At 39.3% G+C, this 15,376-nt stretch overlaps 1 protein-coding gene across 1 annotated transcript in view; it reads left to right on the top strand.

The window, feature by feature from the left end:
* Window positions 1-15,376, top strand: part of KCNH8 (potassium voltage-gated channel subfamily H member 8) — a 311,959-nt gene that overhangs the window by 179,263 nt on the left and 117,320 nt on the right. Inside the window, exons 6-7 of the mRNA XM_006120171.4 lie at window positions 561-718; window positions 11,872-12,079. Coding sequence (XP_006120233.2) covers window positions 561-718; window positions 11,872-12,079 — 366 coding nt within the window. The remainder of the gene's footprint in view (window positions 1-560; window positions 719-11,871; window positions 12,080-15,376) is intronic.

The raw sequence follows: 15,376 nt of genomic DNA, 5'->3' as shown, positions 1-15,376 counted from the left end.
AAACTACCAAATAATTCATATTGCTCCTGATATTTCCCCAGCAAACCCCACCAGCCAGTTCTTTTCAGATGGTTCAGCACTTTTCTATTTTAAACAAGCGTTTACTGTTGAAAAGGATATTTCTTTTGGAATCCTGCCTCAGATATTTAATTTAGATATTTTAAATTAAAAAGAATTTTTCTCCTGCAATTACTTGAAGAATACTTTAAACGAATTATATGCATAAGCATTGTGGCTTCATTTTTCTCAGTGACAGGCATAGCTATTACAGTAAGACTGTTATCCGTTAAAGAAAAATGTTGTTTGGATTGAGAGGCTTTTCTTTATTTTTTTTATTCAATCACAGCTTCCTTTGAAATCAATGCAAATAATTCCATAGGCCCCATTCTTTTGATACACATATACACAAGTAACTTTACGCCTGTGACTCAATCAATTAGACTAGGCTAGGTTTCTAACCTAGCATTTGGAAAATATTCTTACTGTCCTGATTGACACTGCCGCCCATTTGAAGCAGGAAATACCTGTATCTAATTCTGTTTCTTCTCTTTGTCAAGCAGATATTATTTTAAATTTCCGAACAACATATGTCAGCAAGTCTGGCCAAGTTATATTTGAAGCAAGATCTATTTGTATCCACTATGTGACTACGTGGTTCATCATTGATTTAATTGCTGCACTTCCCTTTGATCTCCTTTATGCTTTTAATGTCACTGTGGTGAGTACTACACTTGCAGTCTATTAACAATGTTTACCTCATTGGATCATTTTTGTAAATCTGCTTTCTTTTGGTAGAGGAGGGGAATTCTGTGAATAGAAAGCAAATAAACTGCAATCTCTTTCTTTTTATAGTCTCATAAGAAAAGTAGAGAAATGTGGACTAGATGAAATTATTGCAATGGGAGGGTGCACAGCTGGCTGACAGGACTGGCTGAAAGGGCAGTTATCCACATTTCACTATCAGTCAAGGAAAGTGTATTTAGTAAAATCTCTCAAGGGTCAGTCCCTGTCCTGGTACCATTCAATACTTTCATTAATGACTTGGATAATAGAGTAGAGAGTATGCTTACTAAATCTGCAGAGGACATCAAGGTGGGAGGGGTTGCAAGCACTTCCACAAACAGGATTAGAATTCAAAGCAACTTTAAATTATAAAATTGATCTGAAATTGACAAGATGAAACTCAGTAAAGACAAGTGCAAAATACTTCAGTTAGGAAGGAAAAATCAAATGTACAACTACAAAATAACTACCACTGCTAGGTGGTAGTAGTGCTGAAAAGAGTCAGTGTTTATAGACTATATATTGAAAAAAGTCAACAGTCTGATGCAGCTGAAAAAGGCTAATATTCTGGAGAAATTAACAGTAGCTTTATCTGTAAAACACAGGAAGTAATTATCCCACTGTATTTAGCACTCGTGTGTCCTTAACTAGACTATTGTCTTGAATTCTGGAGCCACATGTTAAGCAGATGTGGATAAACTTCAGAGGAGACAGCAAAAATGATAAAAAGTTTAAAAAATCTGACCTATGAGGAAAGGGAGGAAAAAAACCTGGTCGTGTTTAGTCTTGAAGAGAAAATTAATCTGAAAACTGCCTTCAAATTTCAAGGGATGTTAAAAGAGTACAGTGATCGATTGTTCTTCATGTCCACTGTGTGTAGGATAAGGTGTAATAGACTTAATCTGCAGCAAGGAAGACTTAGATGGAATATTAAGAAAAGCTTTCTGGAATAGGTTTCCACTGGATATTGTGGAATCCAAATCATGGAGAATTTTAAGAACAGGTTGGACAAACATCTGTTTGGGATGGTCTGTGTTCACTCAGTCCTGCCTTAACTAGGGGGTGGACTTGATGAGCTCTTGATGTCCTTTCCACTTAATTTGAAATTTGTTTTCTCTTTCAGTTCTGTGAAATGTTTTGACCTAAAGTATTAGCGGGAGAGAGAAATTCAGTTGTTGAAATGTATTTAATACCTCAGCCATAGGCACCAAATTGAGAAGGTGGCCTTCAGTGGTCCTACTGACTTAAGTGGGAGTTCTGGTGGAGGAAGGTGCTATTAAACCAGAGCAAAGGGATCAAAATTTGGCCCATAGGGAATTACTGAGCAGAGCCAGAGTGTATAACAGTATAACAGAGTTGGGTTCTTCTTACCCAAGTGACAAAATGTCAGTTAACCAAAGAATTTTGAGTTCTATTAAAAATGGCATGTGAAGACAAAATAAGCCTTTTTTATTTCTTTGTAATGTATAAAGAGAGTTAAAAATGGTCTTTTCTGAGATTTTTCCTGTTCCTTTTTCTCTATATCCTTGCCAACTTTAGCAAAATGAAGCATTGCCGGTAACTGTGATCAGCAATGGATTCATCTGAACGAGGTGCTGAAAATAGCTTACTTGTCAGTGTAGCCAAGGGCTTACTGTTTGTTCATCATCATTTCAGAGGCCCACATGGCTCATCAATTTCTGCTTAGTATCTCTTCCCCCTATTGTTTGAGAGAAGAGAGTTGAACAGGATGGGGCTAGGGGCATTTCCTTGTTGCCATAGAATTTGCCTGCACTTCTTGCCACAAATTTAGACTGTTTACTTTGTGCTTGGTTATAAATGTCTGCTTTATAATGGAGCATTCAGCCAAAACTTAATGTCTAACTTAGGAAAGATTTTAGCAGAGATTTTCCACTTCTATGAGTTTTTCACACAGGAGGAGGACGGGGTGCTTAATGACTAGAATTTTGTAGCTTTTAGGGTTTTGTCCTTCCAGGAATCGACACGCACATCTCTTGTTAGTATTGGGAACTACACATATATGTTGAGAGTAGAATAGACCTTGGGTTAGAGAGGAAAATTAGTCATCAATAATGAAAATTGATTGTTTAATGCATTTCTTTGCATGAGCAAAAATCAAAATATGATATATGTATCTATTCATAAGATAAATTTAAATTGAAATATCTGTCAATAATTGAGATACCTGCCACAAATGGAGAATTTAATTATATTTAGGGTGACTTTCACATGTAGTAAAGATTTTTGTTTTTTTTTTATTTAAACTGAACTGCTTGATCAGTGTCGGTTCTCCTTAGCTAACCTCCCTTGTCAGCCGGACTGGCATGTTAAGAATTGACAATCCGATGCTTGTGCTGTAATTTTAATCCCAGCTCAGTCAATGGATTCAGGTTTTCATAGCAGTTTCTGCAAACAGTAGGCATACTAGTGCATTAAGCTACAAATCCAGCTAAGCTCAATGTATTATAAATTGTGCCAACCAATATGAATGTCAATGAATTTTATTCCCAGTCAGAAATTTACATTACCCCTTTTTGTGAATGAACCATTCCAAAGGCTTTTCTTCAAGGATTATTTTTAAAGTGAACAATAACTATTTTAATCTGTTCCATAATCTGAATAAAATATTTCCTGTAAAACTAGTGCTGTTGACATCAGGGTTGTGCAGGAGGGAGTTCTGAGAGGCTGTGGACTTTGTGCACTGCTTTTTAATCTTGTGCACTCACTGTCTTCACAAATGCCTCAATTTTTTATCCCAGGGGCATAAGTGCTCCTCTACATTGCACTTTGTATAGTTATTTAACTTTGTGTCAAACTGGAGTAAAGTGCTACCAAATCAGAAATCTGAATATTACACTAATTGTATTATTCTGATTCATTTTGCACACCGTTTCTTCTCATGTAAATGACTATTCCTGGTGTAAGGCAAACAGCGAACAGTGAAGTTTCTGTGGGAGTTTGGCCTGAAAGAAAAATGGTGATTTCATGTTCAGTGCTGGAGGTGCACATAAGTAGTTTGGTCTAGATATCTAGCTTGATTCAATGGTTCCTGGTATCCTTTAACAAGGGGGTGGAGTTGACCTAGTTTTCAATACCTGTCATTAGTGAAAATTGGAGCAGCAAGCAGCTAACTGTGGAGTTATTCTGGGAGTTATTCTAAGAGTAAATGGAAATTTTGTTTGAGTTTTCTTCCTACCCCATTTTTTTTTTTTTTTAAGGAATAGGGTCTAAGAAAAGAAAATAAGGAGATTGAAGATACTTTAGGTATGTCCCAAAAACTAAGGCCACATTTATACTTGCATGTTGGAGATCGATCTTCTGGCTTTCGATTTAGTGGATCTAGTTAAGACCCACTAAATCAAACAATGGGGGTAGTTCTGGTCAGTACTGGTACTCCTTGCACATCTGAGCTACAAGAAAAACATAAGTAATGTAATGTACTCAGATTGGAAGGAATAGATTATTTGTATGTAAGAATACTAAACTGGCGCATGAGTTTACTAATATGATAGCAAGGATTTTTAATAAATCTATCTCTATGGCTACGACTAGACTACACAGTTTTTCCACATTCAGAGAATGCGTTTGCTCTTCTGCTTTTTCTGTGGAATAGCAAACGTGCTCTTTCAGAAGCCCTTGTATTCCTTGTTCCAAGAGGAATGAGGAGGCTTCTGAAAGAGGTTTTTTTCCCCAACATTTGGCCCATTCTAGACAGGCCAAATGTTGGAAAAGCTTCTTCTGACACAAGTATCGGAAAAAGCTACACAAAATGCGGAGTGCATTTTGCATAGCTTTTTCCAAAAAAGGCAGCAGTGTAGACCTAGCCTACAAGTATAATACCCATTATGATTACCTAATATTGTACATTTGTTTAAGAAAAGGAAAAAAATAATCTTGGCATTGCAGACTTGTTAGTCATTAAAGACCTTAGCTATGTACAAAGTATTAGAATAAATGTTGAGGGAAAAATAATAAAATTAATGGAGGCAAATAGTAAAGGGGATATAATGCAATGTCGGTTTAGCAGTGGTAGATCATGCCAGACTAATCTGACTTCCTCCTTGGGGAAAATAACAGATCCTTTTTTAGATAAAGGAAGTGCAGTAGGTCTCTAATATATTTGGACTTCAGTAAAGAATTGTACCACTGGGAAATTATAAGCTAAATTAGGAAAGATTGGGAACAGTTTAAGAATTGTAAGGCAGCTAAGGAATTGGCTAAAAGAGAGAGGGCAACAGGTTATGCTGAAATGTATTATTAGACTGTGGGGAATTACTAGCAGAACTGGTCTCAGGATAATCCTTGAACAATCTTATTAAATATTTGTATCACAGCCTTTGGCACAAAAAGTAGGAATATGCTCATGGAAGTTGCTGGTCACATAAAGTTAGGAGCTATCATCAATGTAGAGGAAGACTGGTCCATTATACGGTGAGGTCTGCATGTCCTTGAAGCCTTGAGTGATAGAAATAGGATAAAATTCAGTTATATGAAGTGCAAGGCCGTGCAAGTGAGGGACTAATAATAAAAATCCCTTCTTCAACCTGGGTGCTCATCAGTTGGCAGCTACAGGGAAGAGAGAGATACCTGACTGTGTAGGCCAGTCACAGGATAGCTCTAAGTCAGCAATGTGATACATATGTGAAAAAAGGCAAATGTGATCACTGGATGTAGCTCATGAGACATTGCCTGTTGAGAGAAAGAAATATTAATGTCATAGTACAAGGCACTGCTAAGCCCTCATTTGGAATATTGTGTACATTCCTGCTCATATGTCCAAAAAAGATTATCTTAAACAGGAGCAGATGCAGGTACGAGGATGACTAGAGGAATGGCCAATCTGTCTTTTGAGAGGAGGTTGGAAGATCTTGGCTTGTTTAAGCTATGAAAATGAAGGCTGAAGAGGGATATGATTGCTATTTATAAATGCATGAGGGGGATACATAGGGGAAATGATGGAGAGCTGCTTAAGAAAAAGCACACTGCTGACATAAGAACAAATGGGTATCAATTTTCCATGAACAAATTCAGATTATAAATTAGAAGAACGTTTCTAACCATCAGAGCAGTTAGACTCACAATAGGAGTTGTGAGGAGGAAAAACTTGATTAGTTTTAGAGAGAGCTAGACTAATGTGACGATGGTGGTATGAGTTTACTCATGATGGTAGGTGGCACAGCTCAGCAGCCTTGGGGCTCAATTCCAGTTAGTCCTATGTTCCTAAAAGCTCATGCTTCAAGGTTTCAGACAGCCACCTGCAGAATCAGGAAGAGATCTTTTCTGTTGTAAACTCAATGTATTCTGGGTTGTAATTTTATTTTTTTAGCAATCTTCTCCTTGAAGCACTAAAGAGTGCCACAAATAAAGATGGGATGTTAGGTGGGATGGGATAGGACTGCATAGTGGAATCAAGCATTGTCTCTCTCAGGGATTGTCTTTACTTACCTTGATATCAACGCTCCGGACACTGATATCCTGGGGTTCAATTTAGCAGGTCTAGTAAAAACCCACTAAATTGACTGCTGATTTACCCCAGTCAACTTCAGTACTCAACTGTTGCAAGAAATAAGGGAAGTCAATAGCAGAGTTTCTCCTGTTGACTTCCTGCAGTGGGGATGCCACATAAATTCAACCTAATGTACATTGACTCCCGCTACACTATTCACATAGCTGGAGATGCATATCTTAGGTTGACTTTCTCCAGTAATATAGACCTGGTTTTGGATGCTTAGGCTGGCTGGTCCTTGCTCATATGCTCAGGGTCTAATTGAATGCCATATGTAGGGTTGGGAAGGTCTTTTCCACCTGATCAGATTGGATAGCGACCACCTTCATCTTTCTCTGCAGCATATAGTTGCAGACACTAGCCAGGACTATCTGGGTATATCTCTGTAAATATGTGCTCTTGTGGGACACTCCTGAAAGTATCCAGTTTGGGATGAACTGCTGAGAAAAAGGGCAGTCACAGCCCAAGACTGGTGGTCCTCTACTTATAAGGTGCACCACACCAGCCAAAAAGGGAACTTCTCTTTGATCATGCTGGCTAACAAGAAGCCAGAAAAGCATTTCCTTCAGATACTCCAGTTCCTTTGTATCACCTCTAGAAGCACTGCTTTTAGGGATAAGTGGTTATCAAAAACCAGTCTCCAAAATTAAAGACTCTTCTGATCCAAAGGTCCTGCCACACATCCATCTTAATATATAACTCAGATCTCACCCCAAAATCATGCTGTTGCCAATCCTTTAGTATCTAAAATGTAAAGGTTTATTTATAAAAAGAAATAAGAAAGGGGAGAGTTAAAATTGATGAAAATAATCAAATATGAATAATAATTACAAAGTTCTTGGCTTAGGCTTATAGCAATGATGGAGTAAACTGCTGGCTTATGGCAAGTCTCTGATTACTTTAAATCATTGGAAGGACCTCCGTCCCTTTCTGAGTGTGCTTCTATTGGTATAAATCCATAGTTCAGAGGCTTGAGCAATAGAGAAGCTGGAGAAGGAAAGAGGCAAGATGGAGATGTCTCCAGGAGCTTCTATAGCTTCTGCCCAATGCAGATAGATTCTTTGTTCTCCCTGTGGAAGATCCCACAAGAACTAGCACATGGACAAATTATCTGTCCATGCATAACTCAGTTCTCAACAGGTAGAAAGCATTGCCTACATGTAGTTTGAATGTTCTTTGGAAGGCTCGTCAGATGTTGATAGGCATCTCCCAAGTCTCATTGAGAGTCAAGTATACCTCGATGGCTATTCAGCTTGAACAGTCCCTTCACAATACACTGACCAAATGTTTCACTGCTGCTAATCAGAATTAAGCATATTGAAATTCAAGAAGAACATAGCCAAAGCTAATAACTTAAAATACAAAAAATGATACCTACAAACAGCATAATGATAACCTTTCCATGGGCACCTCATTTGACTATCTTTTGCACAAGATTTGTTGCAAATATATAAAAGTGGTTGCAACAATGACCTATTAGGTCATATTTTAATCAGATAACATGAAAATGTCACTTTATTTCCTTGTCACGACAGAGGCACCGGTGCAGCTTAGTCTCACCTATTCTATTCCTGTGGCACATAACAGTCTGGTCTCCTGAGAGCTGTAATACTTTGATCTCATTGGTTTTGGGGTTTTGTGTACACACACTGGGTTCTGTTAGTGGTCAGTGAAATATAGGAGGCCAGATGAGATGATCTGGTGTCCCTTGAAGCCTTAAACTCTGATTCTCAGGTAACAAAGAAGGAAGCCCAAAGAGTCAAGAAAATCCTTCCCAACCTTGTATCAAATTTACCAACTTAATTTCTGATCTCTAATCTCCTTGATAGTTTGAGACATTGAAGCCTGCTCTGCTTGCAGTTTATACGGCCTCTTACTAAACTCATCTTTATGCCATTTCAACAGAAAAGTTAACCCAGCTAATCTAATTTGATTAACTGAACGTAGAAATTCAGCTAGCATTGTATTTATGGGAAAAGCAAATCTACCCTGGCACAAGTATGAGTGCTGATTCTTCACTTTGTCTTTCTAAATTTATTATAGAGAAAATAAAGCTGCCTGCTTTCATCTGAGATCTTTCAATGACAGATTGAACACAAAAGAAGAAAAACACTTGAAATAGCTAATGAGAAAATTCAGTGTAATTACACAAGGTTCATTATGCTTATGTTAAAATTTATTTTCACATAATTTCTAGATGGATTTTTTTAGCCCATGTAGAAAAATGAATTGTTTTTCTATACATCATAATAAATATTGTATTGTTTCATCTGTTGTGTAATATTCAGTAACATTCTCTTTTTATATAAAAACAAAGTGGTCAAAGTTAAGAGTTAAGTCACAATTTACCTATTAATGAACAAATAAATCATCAGTTATTTTAGCAACATGATTTATGCCTGGGGTTTTTTAAATTATAATAGCACTTTTGCCATGCCATAGTTTTCATTATGTCTGAATTTCATTATGTCTTAATTTATAGCTCAGCTATATGATCATTTTTGGTTGTATTATTGTAATGTCTACAGGTCCCAGTCAGGGCCTAACAAATAGGCTGCCCTGGGCAAAATAAAACAAAACAAAAAAACGCTAGGGAAAATTTGTCAAGCCAAAAAAAAAAAAGGGTTGGGGAGGATTTGGAAAGTCAGGCCAACCGAAGTGCAGTCACGGCTCACCCTTAAGACTGGCTCTGTCGGCGGCCCCTTCAAAATAGCAGCCCCGGGAGACCGGCTCTGGTCTCAATTACAGGTGCGTGTTCTGTTGTGCAAGACACAGTACATGCAGCTAACAAAAAAGACAGTTCTTGCCCCCCAACGACTGTCAAGCCCAGTCCTATGAAGACTTACTCACGTGCTTAACTTAAAACATGAGTAATCCCCTTGACTCCTTAGCATAGGAGTTCTCAAACTTCATTGCACCATGACCCCTTTCTGATTACAAAAATTACTATATGACCCCAACAGTAGGGAGTGAAGCCTGAGATCCATCAGAGCCCCACCGGTCCACATGGGGGGGGGGCAACACTGAAGCCCAAGCACTTAAACCCCTGGCAAGGGGGCCTATACCCTGAGCCCCACGGACGAGGAGGGGAGGCAGTGGGGACCATGAGGGAAGGCAATGAGGCTTGGGCTTTGTCTTCAACCTTGAACCCCAACAAATCTAAGCCAGCCATAGCAACCCCATTAACATGGGGTCCCAACCATTGTTCCCTCTAAGCTGTGCAGCAGCATAGCTTCACAGTTGATTAATTAACCCCACCCAGTCAGAGGCTCAGGTCTTTGTGCATGAGCTGACTGGGTGGGGTTGATTAATCACCTGTGAAGCTGTGCTGTCCCACAGCTTAGAGGGTTAGACACTGGTCCCAACCCACAGTTTGAGAACCGCTGCTTTAGCACAGATGACTGAAACAAACAAATGCCAGTGAGGGAGGAGAACATGTTGACCATGACATTTTTGTTTGATATAATAAGCAGTAGTCTTCGCACGCAGACAGACTTCCTAGCCATTGTCCATTGTTATTGATTGCATCACTATGCCCTTAAGGAAGGATTTTAAAGGAAAGTCATGTAGTGGTTTTGTGGACTATTTTCCTTCTATCTTTAAGGGGCCGCATGGGAGAAAGTTTGAAGGTTCTGGAGGGATGATTAAAATAATGAGGATAACTGGGCTCGCAGTATCAATCACTGGCAAGGATTAATTGTTAATATTTTATAGTGGTGCCATGCCAGTCAATTGGGTCATACTCTGCTGTCAGTAATACCAGTGTAAACTTAGAATAGCTTCATTGATTTCAGTGGATTTGTACAGGTGTCACAAGGAACTTACTAAAGCCAATAGCTGGTTTGGTGTCATTCTAAACTCAGCCTTGGTTGCAAACTTTATCGGACAAACTAGTCCTCGTTTTGAGTGAATCTGCACCATTTTACTTAACTTTTTGGAATATAAACTTTTGATAATGGAACTAAAATGCCTTCAATCTATACCAGGAGTAATACAAGAAAACGGGGCTGGAGGCAGGCTCTGGGAAGGAGTTAGGGTACAGGAGGGGACTCAGGGCTGGGGCAGCATGGGCAGGGCACTTACCTCAGGTGACTCCCAGTAGGTGGCACAGTAGGGCTAAGGCAAGATCCCTGCCTGCCCTGACCCTGCACTGCTCCTAGAAGCTGCCAGCATGTCCCTGTAGCCCAGAGGGGAGGGAGACAGGTGGCTCCACAAACTGCCCTCACCTCTAGGTGCCACCCCCACAGCTCTCATTGGCCATGGTTCTGCAGGGGCAGCTTCTGGAACTTCCCTGATCACCCACAAGCTGGTGCTCACAGCTCCAACCCAGCAGGGGGAAATGTAGGCTCTGCGCTGCTGGCAGGATGAAATTAAGCAGGGGGTTGGATGTGGCTCATGTGTCAGAGGTTCTCCACCTCTGCTGTAATATCTAAATGTTCTGGAAGTATTGGAGGTAGATATGCAGTTTTGTATACAGTATTTCAAGCAACACAAGATAGACACAGGAGTCTTTACAATGTATAGATTCCTTTGACTGCATGAAGTAAATGGTCATGACAAATGATAAGAAATGTAAGCAGGGGGTCTGGAATATTCTCTGGGTTGGGCCCAGGATTTAAAAGTTTTGTGTTACATTTTCACAATTCCTGGAAGCTGTTTGGATTATATAACCATTGAAAAAAATACAGTATCAGATTAATTCATATTACATTCTCTGTTACAAGAAGCTGCAGGGGAGCCAATGGCCATGCCAGGCTCCTGGGCAAGGAGGAGGGGGGTGGCACTGTGTTTTCAGAAGGGGCAGAGCCTCAGGTGTAAGGGATAGGGCTGGAGCAGTTGCCCTTTTTGCTCTCTCATTCCCCCCTCTTCGACAGCAGACCTGCAAAGCTATATCATGTGGAGTCAGTACCAGCACTTTCCCTGAAGTAACATCTCTTTTGGAGCTCTCCCTTGCTATGGAGCAATAAAGCCTCTCTTCATCACTCTCTTCCCCAGCTCAGTAGTATGCTTGAATGGCATATTGGTGTATGCAATATTCTCACTGATCTTTGACCTGCAAAATATCAGTAGTGTGCGCTTACTTTCAATACGCAAACTACATGTTTTTCATCTAATATCCACCTTGGGAGCATATTCTCCACCCCCTCTGGCTGAATCATTATTATCCCACATGTAAAACTGTTAACTTAGGTCCGGTGTGATTTATTTGATCATATTTTTTGGCTCTTTAATAGCAATAATAAAATACTGGTACAAAAATGAGGCAGTTAGTTTCTTCACATTGGAGTCATGAAATTTGGTCAGTTTGTGTGTCTTTTTTTTTATTGTACTCATATAAACATATTTATATATCTATATACATTCAGTTTTTTTAAAATGTACTGGCTTAACCACGTTTGAATTTGTGATTTTAAATCTTAGCTCAATACTTGCATTGAGTAACCAAGTTGTGTGTGCTTATGGCAGGGAATTTTCATAGAAGTTGGGCGGGGAAAGAGCTTTCTTTCTTCCATTAAATCGCAACTTTATTTAGTATATTTCAACAGTACTGAAAATTCTTTTGCTTTATCTTATTCCCCTAGGTGTCCCTTGTCCACCTCCTGAAGACTGTCCGATTGCTACGTCTTTTACGACTCCTTCAAAAGCTGGATCGTTATTCCCAGCATAGCACAATTGTCCTCACTCTTCTTATGTCTATGTTTGCATTGCTTGCTCACTGGATGGCATGCATTTGGTATGTCATTGGAAAAAAGGAGATGGAAGAGAATAATCCCGTTACTTGGGACGTAGGTAAGAGTCCGTTTTTACCATATATAAATCATCCACTGTTTCTTTTCTTGTTATTAAAGTTTATAATACTGTACCATATTGTTCTGAAGGGAATAAAAGCTAAAATTACACAGCATATTTTATCAACCAGTGCGTATTTAATACATGTAAATATTTAAAATTAACTTCCTGCTGATTAAGGTGATCCCACGAAATTTAACCCCAAATATCCATTCATCAACCTCACATTTGTATATGTACAAAATTAACAGGATTTTTATATTTAATAAGATTTTGCATATTTGATCCTAAGGGGCTAAGTTCTTTTGAGTTTACCTAACTGGAAATTTCTATATACCTACCTGCAAACCAAGAAAAGACTGTCATTCCTTTAACTGTCTCCTTAGTTTTATAAAATATAGTAGGTACTCTAATATATGCTTTTCATGTATGATGTTTTAAATCTATCTTGTTCAATTTTTCTAGTAATGTTTATTTAAGCATTTATTATTATTCTTTAAATGCACTAAACCAGTGGCAGCAGGGTTCCCCCCCTCCCCCCAATCATGTATGTATGATGATGGTATTTAAAACATTCAGTAAAGATAGACAGTTTCTGGATAACATCTACAGGTATTGATCCACCTTCCTCCCTATGGAAACCACACTGAAATCAGTGGGTCATCAGGGATGAATTTAACTCAGTTGCTGTAATTTAGACCTGCTCTCTTTCCTGATCTGAAAATTTGAACTCTACAAGCACAGAAGAAGTTACAAGAGAGAGTGTGAGGAACTGACCATGTCACACGAGGAAATATTTTCTGCCTAAATTTGAACCCACTTGATGTTAAGGGTTTGAAAGTATGGCACATATTTCATTGTTTTTCAGTTCCTGTTTCACTTGAAATTGAGAAGAGATCCAATTTTTAAAAGATTAAAGTTGAGTACAGGGTAGAAAGAGTGAAAAAAGACTGAAAAATGAACATCAAGGAAAAGTGAAAGACCTCGTTCATTAAGGAAGGTTGTAGAAGGAAAGAGGAGAAAAATATGGCAATAATGAAGGTTAAACCTAAGATCAGTTTCCTGTTTATCTTGTGATTTTTTTTATGAGTGATGATCAAAACTTTTGAAGCGTTTAAAGTTGCATTTGATGGGAACTGCTCCTTCCTTTCCCCTCTAGACTATATTTAGTTGTAAGAATTTGCATCTATGAACTGGGAAAGGAATTGACTGTTATATGTGATGTTGAAGAAGGTTGGTAGTGATTGTGTATTACTGCAACTACATCACACTGTAAAACAGTAATTTATCACCCTGCAGTTTTTAATGTCATTCTAACTTCACTCTGAATAAGGAACAAAGAGGAATTTCTTCTGCCTTTTTCTTTGCTGGCCAACCATGAGTCACCACTTTTCTTGGCTTCCTTTTTTTTTTTCTTCCTAATTGGTCTTTCCTATGGCCTTACATAAAACCATTTGTTCTTGTCTAGGTGAATAGAAAGTGGGGAAGACAATGGTAAAATTGGTTACCATGTTGTTTTTATTTGTACTGTAAACCGTGTTGATTTTATTTGTACTGTAAAATACAAAAGGACTGAATAGAAGTAGGTGAGTATTTTAGGTCTGTGTGTGTTGGTTGTAAGAAATGGCTGTTGCCTACTTCACAAAATAATCATACCTGATAGAGGGATATAGGACTTATTCTATTTCAGATGCCTTCTCAAGAAAATGTTTGGTGAGGGAAGTGTACAAACAGCAGGGACCAAGCATACATTGAAGTTGCCTCTAGTTAAACCGTCACCATGTCTCTTCATCAACTTCCTTTAAAAGTTGCTAGGAGAGGACAGGTTGATCTAAAAACTAGTGGGAAGAGTAAAAGCACCTGACCTGGAACTGAGGAAGCTGGTGGGACAAAGTCAGGGAAAGGGACACCAATTCAACACATCTCTCCAGCTTGCCATGAGGCTACCAAAATCCATTCTGTTTCTGTCGCCCTTGTCTATTGATCACATTTTCTTCCTCTTTGTCGTAAATTTGTTTGTTTAAAAAAAGTACTGCAGCTGGATGAGTGCAGAGTGCAGTGCAGAAACCTCACAAAGCTGTAGCAGAGAGTGGAAGATGCAAAGAAAGTCCACAGTACTTGAATTGGTCTCACATTTACAGTGGGAACAAAATAAGGGGGAAAAAAGACATGCTGACCAGACACATTGAACAGCCATTAAAAGACATTGTCAGCATGTTTAGACTCTAAACGTTAGTTTATTCTAACACATAGCATTGTCCTGGTTACTAAGCAAACTGACCACTTTGATTCATTCAATCAGAGTCTTATTGAGTGCAACTGCCATTATGTCATAATCAATTATGTAATTCTCTGACTGGCCTGAGGTAGCAGTGTCCAAGTACTAACCATGATTGCCTCAGCAGGCCTGACTAAAGGTGCATCTGAACTTATGATGGCATGCACAGTGCACACACTGCACAACCAAATAATGCTGGTATAAGTAGTCCTGTACACTGTGAGACACAGCATAGGTGAACAGAGTATCCTATTCTCCTGAACCTCCTGGGTATATACTCCATACAGCTCTCTGCTGAACTAAGCATTGCCCTCACAGCCACACTGCTATGTCCTGTTACCTTCCTGTCTGCCTCCCAGAGCCTTTCTCTGCTACAGTAATGTCTCCAGCAGTGGAAAGTCTGCAGCACGTACTGCCCTAAGTATAGGCATAGCTTTAACCTCAGCCCCTGCCATTCTGTGCCTCTTGATAATTAGAGACCAAACAACCATCCTGAAGTAAAATAACATTGATTTAGCACAGAAGCATTTCTAGAAAACGTACTGTAAAAATAATGTAACACATTACATATGTCTAGTAGCTTACCAGGTGTTTAGTCTTCTTCCATATGGGGGCAGAGGAAGGACTAACTTCCTATAACCTCTCCCAGGGTATGTCTACACTACCCCGCTAGTTCGAACTAGCAGGGTAATGTAGGCATACCGCACTTGCAAATGAAGCCCGGGATTTGAATTTCCCGGGCTTCATTTGCATAAGCCGGCCGGCGCCATTTTTAAATGCCGGCTTGTTCGAACCCCGTGCCGCACGGCTACACGCGGCACGGGCTAGATAGTTCAAACTAGCAAGCCATTCCGAACTATCTGTACGCCTAGTTCGAACTATCTAGCCCGTGCCGCGTGTAGCCGCGCGGCACGGGGTTCGAACAAGCCGGCATTTAAAAATGGCGCCGGCCGGCTTATGCAAATGAAGCCCGGGAAATTCAAATCCCGGGCTTCATTTTCAAGTGCGGTATGCCTACA

Source organism: Pelodiscus sinensis, chromosome 2 (assembly GCF_049634645.1).
Source record: "Pelodiscus sinensis isolate JC-2024 chromosome 2, ASM4963464v1, whole genome shotgun sequence".
Taxonomy (NCBI): domain Eukaryota; kingdom Metazoa; phylum Chordata; order Testudines; family Trionychidae; genus Pelodiscus; species Pelodiscus sinensis.
The sequence above is the reverse complement of the archived record's forward strand: the minus strand, read 5'-3'. Positions and strand labels throughout refer to the sequence as shown.